Raw genomic sequence first — 14,425 nt, forward strand, 5'->3', positions numbered from 1 at the left:
GACTGGTAAAAAATATTATGTTGACAAGTGACATGAGTGCACATGCACTGCAGTTGAGAACATATCAGTAATTGATGAAATGTATATACAATTAGTAACAAATGGCATAAGTGCATTCGCATTAAAGTATTGAATATACAGAATAGTAGAAAACATATTGAAAAATGAGATAAGTGTACAGGCACTGAAGTTCAGTAGAAAACATATTAACACCTAACAGAAGTGCACATGCACTGTAGTTCAGAACATATCATAAAAATAAAAATGTATATACAATATAAAAGACAAGAGTGTACATACGTATACTGTATACTGTACTTCAGAACAAATCGAAAAATGTCTTCAGCATTTTCGCAATAAATAAACATAATGACAAAAAATCATGTCCAAAGTGCACACGCACTGGAGAAATGTCTTTAGCATTTTCACAACAAATAAACATAATGGCAAAAAAATCATGTCGACCAGTGTCACAAGTGTACTCGCACTGGAATTCAACAAATCGAAAAATGTATAACCTATGAACATAAATGATGTTACCAAAAAAAAATTTTTTTTTTTCTTTATGTGACAAGAATCAGGATAGGAAAGGGAAGGATTGCATCATGGTTGTAGCACTTTAGATTGCACACAGCTGCTCTGAAAGTCCATATCTTTCCACAGAAGTGCAACACCAAGTGACACAACTTGAAGTTCTTGTCCCATCAGAATTTATCAGCGTACCCAAGACACTGAATTGTCGTAGTAATATTCCATGTTTTCATTTTGGCAGTACATTAGGTACACCAAACAGTGCGACCATAATAACGTCTTCATCGCTCACGGTGGTGGACAGCATGTCGTGTCAACACCACGCTCTTACAAGGCGCACCAACGTAGAATTAGTGCAAAACCAAATATAGTGCTCCATGATCACTAGGATAAACAGGACAAATGGACATTGCAATAATTCAGGGTAGTCAGCTTATGAGGTGAAGGACATCATGTCACATAATATTGACAATTAGAGACTTAATTAGTTTGTGGCATTCATAGCCCAGTTATTGAACATTTCTGTACCAAGTATTTAGTATTACAGAAAAATGTTCATTAATTGTTTTACATGGAATCAGTAGCCTTCTTTTCCTGGTTACAAATAATCGCATTCTTTTCAGTCACAGAGTGTAATTAAGAATCATTAACCTTCTCCTAATTACAGTTAATTAATCATTTGTCATTCCAATAATAATCATTAGCCTTTTCCTAATTACAGTTAATTAATCATTTGTCGTTAATTAATCATTTGTCTAATTACAGTTAATTAATCATTTGTCGTTAATTAATCATTTGTCTAATTACAGTAATTAATCATTTGTCGTTAATTAATCATTTGTCATTCCAATAGTAAGAATTATTAGTCTTCTCCTAATTACAGTTAATTAATCATTTGTCATTCTAATAGTATTAATTATTAGCCTTTTCCTAATTACAAAGCATTATTAAACAGTCACATTCATTTCCAATTACAAAGTATGAACATCGAAAACAAGAGCTAATTAATGGCATAATTAATAACAATTCATCGAGTGACATTAATTATTGGCACTCAGTGGCCAGCAAGTATTGAATAGAATAAAACATAGTTCATCATTCAGTATTATTCAGATCATTACGAAGTCATTATTAAAAACAGTTAATTACAGTCATAGCATTAATAATCACAGGCATTATAAGTAGTCTCATTACAATAAACAGTGTTTCTCCTTCAGTAGTATTCAGATCATTACAAAGTCATTATTAAAATCAGTTAATTAGTCATAGCATTAGTAATCATAGGCATTATAAGTAGTCTCATTACAATAAACAGTGGCAGTTACTAACTAGTGACAAAGCATTATTTTAAATATATACTTTTTTTTTGTCTCATTAAGAAGTCATTACTCAAGTGACATACTATTCAGAGCTAATCAGTATTATTCAGAATTTTCTCAAACTGGTATCACTACTTGGGACTGGTAATACATTTTTTTTTTTTTTGTTAGCAATGCATTGCGTTGGGATCGTTAATTAATTGCTGAGGCATAACAATATTTGCTTTGACCTATTGCTGCAAATGAGGATAGGTAACGTCATTCGTCATGAGTCAGCTGTAGCAAGGTTATGCAACAAGGCAGTATATGTGATCACATTCATAAATGATAAACACAAATGGGTAAAAAATAAAAATGCAAGTACTAGAACAGGTATAATAAGTAACAGGTTTAGTAAGTATCATGAAAAGCTTCTCCTGGAAAAAATACAAAAACGGATTATTGACCTGAAAGAAGAAACGCATTAGTATGCTGAAAAGTAGTGAACCTCGAATTAACAGGTAGTGAAATGTGTATAAAAATGTGTTCCATAGCTGTCCTTTCCAAAACTTTCTGTCATCATACTATGCAATGTAACACCTGCTGTCAAAACAAACTGCAACAAATACTTAAATAACTACGTAGCATAAATACATAACTTCAACATTATCCTCATCTGTAAAGAAAACTTCATTATCCATATCATCATAACTTCACTATTATCATCACCTGTAAAGAAAAATTTCATTATTCATAATACCATATTCTTCATCATTATTCATCAGTATTCATTATCATCTGCAAAAAAATCACTTCATTACTCATTATCCAACTATTCCTTAACTCTAACATATTTCATCACTAAAACTAAGATGTGTAGTTCTCTCTGACAGCCTGCATCAATCACCTTGTATTCTGAAAGAAAAAATTAGTTAAGACTGCTATTCTGTGATGAGTATTGTATATTCTTGTTAATGCCTGCCAATCCTGATCCATTTACTCTTCCTCATAAAGTTATTGCATCTCCTTTCGTTTATTCCGTAGGTGAAATTCCCATTTCTGTTGACTTTATTTCTTACATGCATCATTTCTTTCTGAAATTGATGAACAAAGATAAATGTCCTGCATGTAAATCCTATACCCACTAAATAATGACTGGTTTATGGTGACACAATTAACCATACAGCATAACATGACAGAAAACGTAATATGTCAAAGACATTGACAGTGTTCAGATGCAAAATGTACACAGAATAATACAATGCAGCAGCAAAAAATTTAAAACAGTCACGATCTTGAGATGTCATAGGGCAAAAAAAAAAATGTCAAAGTCAACTGGTGTGTGTTATATCTCAACTATTTCACAATACATACAAATAAAACTGGAGTATAATCATACACAAAAAAAAGGAAAAATGTGCACGGTCTGATGTGTAACGACAAGAAAAGCGACCTGCTAACCTTACCTTGCCGGGCACTTGCCAAGAAAAAATACGATAATCATCAGTAATTAGTAAGGTGAAATAATTGCATTAGTAAATGGCATCATAATGTGTTGAATCATACAGTGGTTTCACTCAATAAACGGTTTAATGTTTGAGATATGGTGATTGCCTTTCGATTTTCTGGTTCTCAAAGTTTCGACGTGTACAACATTGGGGTGAGGGATGCTGCGAATCCGATATGGACCTGCGTATAGAAGTTCAAATTTACTGCACTTACCTTTTAATTTGCTGGATAAATAGTGTGTACGTACTAATATCTTCTGTCCAACGTGAAAGTCTCGGCGTGTACAAACCTGTTTTTGCTGTCTTCTCCGGCGCTCTGCGGCACGTTTGATGTTGTTCAGCGCAATGTCAATTATTTCGTGGTGTCGTAATCGACGAGATGTAGGAAATGTTATTAATTCTTTAATTTTGTTAGGTGGTTCAGCATTTTTCAGTATAACAGTCGGAGATAGCATAGTGGATTCATTTGGAATGGAATTAATTACATCTTGGAATGAGAGTATGTGTGTATCCCAATCAATATGTCTTTTGTGGCAGTATATTCTACACAGTTTACCAATTTCTTTCATTAATCTTTCACAGGGGTTCGAAGAAGCGTGGTACTTGGATATATAGATCGGAGAAATGTTTCTAGCTCGTAACATGCGTGTCCATATGGTACTACGAAATTGAGATCCATTGTCAGAAATTACTTTCATTACATGCCCTACATGAGATAGAAAATGTTTTACAAATGCTTTCGAAACAGTTTTAGCAGTAGCTTTGCGTAACGGAGTGAAAGTAACAAATTTTGAAGTGAGCTCAACAGCGACAAAGATGTAGCAAAAACCTCTGTTAGTTCTCGGAATCGGACCAAAAATATCTACTGCGGCCATATGTCTTAATTTAACAGGTATAATGGGATATAATGGAGGAATATGTGAAGTGGTGTCTGATTTAGCTTTCTGGCAAATTTTACAAGACGCTAAAACTCGTCGTATACGTTTCTCCATGTTAGAAAAATAACAGTTCTGTCTCAGTATAAGAAAACATTTTCGTGCTCCGTAATGTGCGTAACTTAGATGAGTGTACCAGATTAATTTGTTAACCAGTTCGTCAGGAATGCATAATAACCAATTGTTGCTGTCAGGATGAGAGCGGCGAAACAAAATGTCATTGCGTACAGTGTAGTGGTTCCTAATCGTAACATTATTCTTATCTTGCCAAAGGTGTTTAATTTCTTTCCACACATTGTCTTTATTCTGTTCTCGTGCTATGTCCTGTAATGACGATGAAATAAAGTTTTCAAATGCAACTTGTTGAATGTACATGACACTGAAATTTGTTTTGCAGAAGTTGGTTGCTTCGTCTTGCTGATTGTTGCCGAGAGAACGCGATAGTGCGTCTGCTATAACATTTTGCGTGCCGGGAATGTGAACTATTGTAAAATTAAATTCCTGTAAATATAGTTTCCATCTACTTAATCTATCGTGAGTAAATTTAGCTGAAAGCAAAAATTGTATGGCTCTGTGGTCTGTGTAAACGGTGGTATGTCTGCCATAAAGAAAGTGCCGAAATCGCGTAAAAGCCCATACAACACATAATGTTTCAAGTTCTGTAACGGAATAATTTCGTTCAGCGGGTGACAAAATGCGGCTTGCAAATGCGATGTTTTTAATTACTATTGAACCATCTTCTTCAATTTCCTGGAAAATGTGTACGTCTAAAGCGGTGTTGGAACTGTCAGTGGCAATGGAAAAATTTCTACTAAGATCTGGGTGCGATAAAAGTGGAGCATTCAACAGAGCATGTTTCAGGTTCATGAATTCAGAGTGTGCTTGCTTATCCCAAGACCAAATAGTATTTTTACCTGTTACTTGGCATAGTCTAGGCGTGTCTAAAGCAGAATGATGAATAAATTTACGAAAAAAGTTAATTAAGCCCAAAAAACTGCGTAATTGCTTTTTTGTCGTCGGAACAGTAATGTCACGTAGAGCTTGAAGTTTTTCCGGATCTGGTGCAATGCCTTCTGCTGAAATTACGTGTCCAAGAAATTTTATAGAAGTTTTGCCAAAGTGCGATTTACTAAGATTAACTGTAAGTCCTTGTGCATGAAAAGTTTGTAACAGTTGTTCAAGAATCAGATTGTGTTCACACCAGTTAGCTTCTGCGATAAGAATGTCGTCTACATACGTCGTAATTCTGTCCTTAATGCAAACGTGTGTCGGATAGCGTCAAAATTAATAACATTTTCGTGAAGAAGATTCTGCGTGTCAAAATTATTGCTTACGTTACTGGAATATGAAACCTGTACTGTATATGGTCAAATTCTATCGTACGTGCTGTTATTTACGGGAGAATATTGTGGCATATCCACTATATGAACTGTTCTGTTATTTCTTACTGACGTGTTACGCTATCGATGACACCTATTGTCTGTTTCATTCATCATAATATGTTGTTGCTGCTCATAAGATCGACTGTTATTAAATGTACGCTGAAAATTGTGCTCGTTATTTTTACGTCTGTCATGATAGTAATTTCTATACGGCGCATTGCGATAGGAATTGAAATGGTGTGTTGTCTGTTATTTTTTTTGTTGCCATGCGTTACTATTTGTTATACCAGGGACTATACGTGCACGCGGCGAAACATTAAAGTTTGGTTGACCTTGTAGACTGCATTGTTGGTTAGGTATGCTAAGCGGTTGACTTTCATGCTATTGTGGTGAAAAACATCTATTGTTACAAAAATGTGGTTGCGATTGCTCAAAAATTTTACACATACTGATGATTAAAATTTTATCTGATATTAAAATTACGGCGGTAGTTCTGAAGTGCCTAATGAAAATTGTCACATTCGGTAAAAATTTGTCATATCGGGTTTTCTTTAGTCATTTTTCTTAATTCTAGGTAGAGCAATAGTTAAAGAGCAGTTTTGATAGATATAAAGGATAGTAGAAGAAAAGGCAGCAGTGCAGAAAACTAAAGATGAAACAGCACTACTACAGCTCGGGGCCCTATGCTCGCTACGGCGCATATTCATTAAAGCGTAATGAATCCCCTGAGGTCTATTACGCACTGCAAATAAATTTTAGTTTTTGCGTTACAGGCAATAGCGGTAAAATTCCAAAAGTAAATCGCTGTATTCTTGCTAACTGCAGTTTCTGCATAATACGTAATGCTGATGAAAATACAATAGCAAATTGTTGCATCAGGTTCAAAGCTAGCTTCTGCATTACAGGTAATAGCGGTGAATGTACAAAGATAAATTGTCGTATACAGTGCAAAGCGTGTACCTGTACGCTGTCATTATTAAATTCCTTAGATTTTCTTACAAATGCAAATTGCTTATAATTAACGTTCTCGTCACTGAATTTGAGAACACGTTCAGGTTTGTGTGAAAGTCTGTTCGTCTGTGTCGTTTCGTACTTCAAGTTACGTAGCTTTTCAGATTTTAAGTCGCGTGGCTTTTCGGATTTTAAGTCGCGTAGTTGCTGTAAATTGCTCACATTATACACGCTGCGTAAGTCAGACAAATGTTCATCAAGTGGCGTCTGTTGTGATGTGTTATTGGTGACTGAAATAGTTTTTAATTCTGTTACTGTAACACTTTCGACATTTTGGTTGTTCTGTCGTTCACTTTTATTATTGACTTCCGTATTCGGAGTGTGTGAAACTTCCAATGACTTCAAATTAAACTCGTCGCGTATCTGTACTGCGTTTTTACGGCATTGTTTGGTGACTGCATTAATCCCGTCTTTATGTGATTCTGTTGTGTCTACACGTGTGCTACTTAATTCTTGTGCAACAGTGCCAACTTCTTCATTACTGTTATTAGCACAAGTCTTAGTATCTACACGTAATTGTACTTTATTGTCCCGACATTGCACGGTAATAGCTGTATTCTGTTCACTAACTTGTCTGCTCCGTTCGTTAAGGTTGTCTTGTTTTTCGTTCGTCAGTTTGAAACTTTCATTAATTGTTTCGCTAAGTTGTTTGTAATGGTTGTCAAAACTTTCATTAAGTTGTTCGAAATAATTATTCATCATTTCCTTCCGCTGTTTGTACTGTTCACGAAGTTGTTTGAGATCTTCGGCATTTTTGTCAAGTTTTTCATTTAAGTGTTTGTTATCTTCCCTAAGTTGTTTGAAATTTTCATTCTGTTGTTTACTCATTTGTCGCAACAAAGCCATAATTGGATTCGACTCAAGGTCAGCATTTCTATTCTCTGTGCTGTTCAATAGTGGATCTGGAATTGTTTCACTTTCTGTAACCATTTGGTCATTTTGAGATTTACAAAAAGGTTTGTCAGTCAAATGTATACTATCAGTCATTGTTTCGGAATTAAATAAATCTGTCCTACTTTGTGCATCCTGTTCATTTTCATTAGACAAATTTGTCTGTACGTTACTTAGATTTTCTAAATCGGGTGTGTTAAGCTCGGCAGCGCTCATTACTATAGACCGCTCCGCGTCATCAATTGTCGTCAAATTAACAGACGAGACAATTGAGTTCGTTTGTTCATCATTAAGGTGAAAGTCATCATTAGTGGTTGGAATGCACTGATTGTTAGTGAACGCAGGATTGTCATCATTACACTGCGTGTCGCATGTCCTATCGGCAAAGTTGTTTGGGTCGGTAATTTCATTCATAATACCTCGCGATACACTATTCACAGTCTTTCGCGGCATTTTAACAATAGTCAAAATTATTCACAAAATAAATAAGCACAATGCAAAAGCAACACACAAATACAACAAAGCAACAAATTGCCGTTGACCTGTAGAAAAAAAGTCACAATATTATTAAAAGCGTTGCGCCAAATCCTAATTATATCTAAGCAAATAAGAGCAGATATCTGACTGTTGTTCAAAAGACTCTCAACGAAATACGATCCTGGACTGGGTGTCGCCAAGTGTAACCTCCCCACCGTAATTTAAAAGGAAAATGAAATATGACAATATTTAATTATGAGTGCTAATGGACACTGCTCTAAGTGTAACCTGCCCACAATGAAATGTACTGACAATGGCAACAAAATGTGAAATTCGCAATCTGACTCAAATATAAGTTTTTCATAAAAAAAATTAAAGTCCATTCAGTGATAAGAAAATTCAATTAAACCGAAATATCGGTCTTTGGCCTTGTGTAAAACAATCAGAGTTAAAGTCTTACCTCAGAATAAATGGATGTCACATTTCTGCTCTTGTTGTTGCGCACCGCTTGGAGGAACTGCATTGCAAATAATAATATTCTCTTTTTTTGTGATTTTAGTGAAATTTTTCTTCAAAAGAAGTGGAATGAAATGGGAAGTGCAACGAAATCTTTAGTTCAATAAAAAATCAAATTTTTGAAAAAATGCTTTTGAAATAAAAATTATTATTGGGGGGCTTGTTGGAGAATAATTACAATAAATAAAATTTTTCATTATCTAATGATTATATTAATTAACAGTATACCTTATTCACCATCTTGACCAGTGTTGCCGACCGCCTACATCACACAACCGCACTGGGCTGCTACTACTGACCAACCGCTCTCCATGACGACTATTAGCGTACTGCACTGCACGACTACTACTAGCGAACTGCACCCAACTAAACCGAGCTACCGACTTCCACGACTACAGACAGAGTACAGCTCTGCATAGCGACAACTAGCGAACTGCTCGCAACACTCGCGCGGTCAAGCGCAAACTCTCTGGTCACAGATGCTACAATGTCTCGCCATCGCTGCTGCGTTACATACATGTTTCACGTTTTAGAAGAGCAATGCTGATTGGCAGACGATATTTTTGACGCCTTGAGCTGAAGGAGTAATGGAAGAGATCGAAAGATATCCCCCTTCACGTCTGGCGTGCAGAGGGGCCGTTCTGTTGTCGCTCTTGGAGCGAGAACATGTAACGAGAGCGTGCGCGCTTGTACATGTACTCAAAGAATGAGGAACAATTCTCTCCTCAGTACTTCACTGGGAGAGCACCTCTGTCGCACGCCAATAGACTAGGGGCGAATAGGAGTCCTTGACTTCATCAAGGTGCAGGGAGAGTTTGATTGCCGAAGGTCAATTCAGATAGAACGAGAGTTATCTTATTTTCGGCAGCGAGCGGCGCAGACAGCAGTCATCACAGCTGCAGCTCTTGCGACCCCCACATTTCCTTCACAACAGTACCCTTCACTGCATATCACACGTGACAGCCTCAAATGTGCCTAGCAACATTCTAACCGATAATTATTCAAGTTGAGTAGGTGTGGCTCTCAGCCATTCTGCCAAGTATAACAGTCTTAAACTTTGTATAGAAATTTCATTAGCGAATCCTATCCTTAAGAGGTAACTTCACATTCTGAAAAGAACCCGCAAATAACGTGTTCAATTCATAACTAAAAGTGCTATTGTGATTTCTCAGAATTTTTGCAAAATAAATAATAATTTTCGTTACTTTCATGTTTATCTTACACTAACTAGCACTACTCCAGTACCCAAGTATCCCACTAGTTACGTAAGACATTTTGTGAATTTTTGTGTCATTTCCTCACAGTGGACGACTCCAGAAGGTATTTATTGCCGAAAGTTTTTCAGGAATTTCTCTTTAGAACGTTAGGAGTGTCCGTCTGACTTCTGTAGTAGTGTGGGGGTGGAAATTGCATCTTGCAGGGGCCAAAGGGTAAAGGGTACATCTCAGATTAATCTGTTGCGCAGAATGACAGAATAGCACCAACCCACACGCTCACAAAATGTGTGGCTTTATAGTCTTGTGTTGTAAATGCTATATTTAATTCGTTTTGTGGTGTTATATACAGGAATTTTAAACAGGGAACAAGAGATATGGTGGTCGTATTTGTGTGAAATTGTATGTACCGAATTGTCGAGCAGTCATTAGATACAGTGAGTATATCTATAAGGTATGAAGCACTGAGTCTGGCTTGTTGAGGTTGTTTGGTAACGTGTGGTTGTTATGGATGAGAGGAGAATGAATCCTTTTTCAATAGATTGTTCAGTTTATGGAAAATGTGGCAGTGTTTTTGTTCGTGTGTATCACCAATCCCAGGGTTTCTGATCTGCAGAATGAGGTGCTGGTATCAGGATATCTCACAAGCACCCATTGGCAGTACCATCTGATTCTATGTTGTAGAAATTATCTGTGCTTTGTAGAGTGTATAGTGACTGGGACTGTGTTATGAGACTGTAACAATTTTCATTAAAGTATGTTGTAGCATTGAGATAACATGTGAGTGATGAAGATCTCGTTGGAGCTGAGGGAACAGACATATGGATGGAATGCTATGCTGCTGCTTTGTCTTGATGTTTTATGTGGCGAAACAAGGTTAGGTATAGGTTTTAAGCTGATGTTTTGGTGTGGCTGAAGATAAAGTTGGATTGCTTTTTGGAACAGGTGACTTGGATGTTAAAATGGAAGGTGACTGTGGCTGTTATCGTCATCTGTTGGACGATATGTGGACGTTGAAAGAGAGTGAATGTTGTGGAAAACAGTGGTTCTAAACTGGACGTCTTTCATGTTAGGGATGCGACACAAAAAACTGTTGAGATGATGACGGTGAGCTCGACTGACGGTGTAGAAAACTGTGGACCTGAACTCAGTATCTTTGATGGTGAGGATGCAGTGCACGTAGTTGTTGGGATGCGGAATGTAAGTTTAGTGTCGTGAATAATGCGTTTACTTTATATTTATTAGATCATTCGAGTTGAGGCTGTGTAGATGATGTAGTTGTGCAAGGATTGTACATTGGGCACAGTTAACATGGGTGGTTTTACGAACTTCCAGTATGCTGCTGTAGTTTGGGTCAGCAACTTCTCGTAATCAGTGAACGAAAAACCGTTCCGAGGTTTTGTTCATTCGATGAGTTATCTGCATGCACTGTAAATGTTCATTGCACGTGTTTGACATCTTCGGAAATGCCATTTTCGACTATGTTATGGTGATTTGAAAATGGGTCTCGGTCCGAAACAAATCATCGAATGAATAAAAAATAAAAATTTGCAACTTGGACTGGTCTTGTTTGTAATTGGGGTAGGCCAGGTGGTTCTGCGATACTGGGTCAGATAGTCGTCACACAGGAAGTATTTTTGACATCTGTAGGCTTGGATTTGCGATTTAGTTGATTTTACACAATGGCAGCGACAGCAAATCAGGACTCAGTTCCTGATACGTTGGTCTGTTGTGGGCAAGCATCTAGTTCTGCTGGACAGTGATGCGTAAAACAGCCGACAGTAAAGCACCACGGTTTTAATAGTGGCGAGGGCAACTCTTTCAGACAGGGCCGTTGTAGCAGCCTGCTGGATGTCGCAAGCCATCTCCAACATCGCCACGTGCTCAGAAGAGATTCGCACCCGTTTCTTCTTTCTCTCACTCCCCCCCCCCCCCCTCCCCCCTCCCTATCTCGACCGAACTGCCACGATCTCTCCGATCTCTCTGGATTATCACAACAAATTTCCCCTTAAGATATCTTCAATGTCGGGCTTAAAGTTAGCTTCCAGACAAACGGCTAGTTGTCCACAACTCTGTAAGCTCTTGTCGCTGCTCATTCTTTAATATCTTGTCGCTACTCGCGTGGAATAGAAACATCAACTACAGCTCACACGTTTGTTCTCGGTGTCCATAACAATTTCAGTCATACTTATAGACTTGCTGCCGAGCGCAGCTGAGTCTAGAAAGAGATGGGGTAAAAGTCTGCCTGTTTAGTAACTTGCTAACAATGCGTATTTCCGTTTATGTGCCACTATTATTCTTATGAGTGTCTGCAGTAAATTATCGGCTGCAGCCGAAATTTTGTAAAGACCGTTCTTCGCAGTATTACAGTCCCTGGTTCTAATATACGCATATTCTTATGATAACTTACTTCTTTATGTGTTGTAACCCTTTTCGACCACCTTAGTTTTTTAATTAGTCGGTTTACTACCAATTAGAACCCTGCAAGTTCGATTGCCTGAAGCGGTCAAGAGTGACAACGGCAGGCATAAATAATTATTCCGCTGAGGGAGCACAAGCCCACTGTCCCCCCTTCCTCTCATTTAAGTGGAGTTACCCCCTACCGAACAAGAAGCTATCAGACAGTTACAAAGAAAGAAATGAATGGACGATTACAGCTCGTTTCATGTCTGGTGCAACGATAGATAGATGATCGAGTAAGAGATAAAGTCCAGCAACGAGAGCAAAATAATAAATTTAAAGAATATAGTGATTCGAACAAATAGAGTTGATTACCAGACAGGTTTGATAGCTGAAAATACAGTGTTTCCTCAGTTCTACTACAGTTCATAGTATTGACACTTCAAAGGATAATATTAACAGTGTACCTCATACAATTAACTGTTCTGCTACAAATCGAAATATTGTTCGTCAAAGAAAATTAGTAAATACGAAAAGTATCATGCCAGGATCATAGATGAGAAATGTAGAACACTACACGTTACAGTATTGACTAAACATTAGCTTGTCTGTAGCCGTTAAGTTGCAGAAACCATTCGCCATTTTTAAAACAAGCCTTAGACTAAGTCTGAAAAAAAAAAACTACGTGTACAGAATTTTAGAGCGTTTATAGAAGATAAGAAGGAACACTTTTTTATATGAGGCACGTGTCGCACATATATGAAGGTCTTATCTGCACTGGCGTTCAGAGACGGTGTCCAAAGTGCTGTGGGATGGGCCCTGTTTTAGAGGTTGCGTGCCTCCTACGGGAGGGAGACGAGTTGTTCAGTGTACAGACACTGGCAGACACTCCAGGTGAGGTGGTCGCCTGTTAGCCTGAGGCTGCAAACATTATTTGTGAGACACCCACTTGTTTCGAGTGTGTTGCACAATCATTAGCAGCGAGCTGGCACTTGAGTAACGTCTCCAAAACATCACACAGCCTCTGTACATCGCCGGCATCGAAACCTTCACGGGCCACGAGGAGGTGGGGGTACACCTATGAGCTTTGTGTCACATAAACTTGTCATAGATCCAGACGGAGAGTTGCCGAGGAATGTGAACACTGACTTTGGAAAGAGCACCAGAGATCACCTTGCGTGGCATGCAAAATCACGCAAGAGCTAAAACTACATATTCAGAAGGATATTTGAATTTCATTCCTCGAACAACTTGAACACTTGTCAGCGCATAACCATGAAGTGGCCGGGTCCCAGTATTAAACTTACCTACAATCTTGAAATCATCTTTGTAGAATGAATCGATGTACTCAGCTGCAGTGTACCAGTAGAGACGATGGAAGGCGTACAGTTCGTCAGCGAGGCTGAACATTTGCGACGCCTCTGGCTGCCGCTCCTTGCACAGCGCACTGAAGTCGTCGTCAGAGGAGAGGCTCCACGGCTGATAGCGCAGCAGGCGTTCACTCAACAGCGGCCGCCTGTAGCACACAAGGTGCGAGGTTAAAAGTTGAAAACCTAGCATGTATAGTTTATGCAAGAACGTACAAGTATCCAAAGATGTGTGTGAAATTTTATGGGACTTAACTGCTAAGGCCGTCAGTCCGTAAGCTTGCACACTACTTAACCTAAATTATCCTCACACACACCAATGCCCGAGGGAGGGCTCGAAACTCCGCCGGGACCAGCCGCGCACCCCATGACTGAAGCGCCCCACACCGCTCGGCTAATCCCGCGCGGCTAAAAGTATCCAGAACGGATTTCCACTCAGCAGTGGATTAGAAACTTCCTGGCAGATGAGTACTGTGTGCCAGACTGGGACACAAACCTACAACTATTTCATTATTTAAAGGATACATAGTAACACAGCAAACAATCGCAAATCCATTGGTCTTTTTAGCATTTTAGCGCATTGAGATTTCGTCTTTAGATTTCGGAGCACTAGAGTGAGACACCGATTATAACTATTTCTTGCAGATCATCCACTCCGTTCTGTGCTGCTATATCGTTTTAACTTGTTTCAGGCACATCAAACAGCAGAGCTGCAGCGCTTGCCGCAGAATACCTCTTTTCTTTAAAGAAGAATTTCGTATGCATTGCAAGAGAGTGAACATTTGATATTTATGTTAACGATATGACTAGTTCAAATTTGTTATAGATGATTTTAGACGCTGACGTGTAGACATGTCTGTCATGAGCTGAAGCAAAATCTTCCACATTACCACTT

At 38.2% G+C, this 14,425-nt stretch overlaps 1 protein-coding gene across 1 annotated transcript in view; it reads right to left on the reverse strand.

Annotated features, from left to right (window-relative positions):
• LOC126439774 (uncharacterized) overlaps positions 1 to 14,425 on the reverse strand; it is a 113,482-nt gene that overhangs the window by 13,534 nt on the left and 85,523 nt on the right. The window contains exon 10 of the mRNA XM_050090597.1: positions 13,471 to 13,679. Coding sequence (XP_049946554.1) covers positions 13,471 to 13,679 — 209 coding nt within the window. The remainder of the gene's footprint in view (positions 1 to 13,470; positions 13,680 to 14,425) is intronic.

Source organism: Schistocerca serialis, unplaced genomic scaffold (assembly GCF_023864345.2).
Source record: "Schistocerca serialis cubense isolate TAMUIC-IGC-003099 unplaced genomic scaffold, iqSchSeri2.2 HiC_scaffold_1343, whole genome shotgun sequence".
Lineage (NCBI taxonomy): Eukaryota > Metazoa > Arthropoda > Insecta > Orthoptera > Acrididae > Schistocerca > Schistocerca serialis.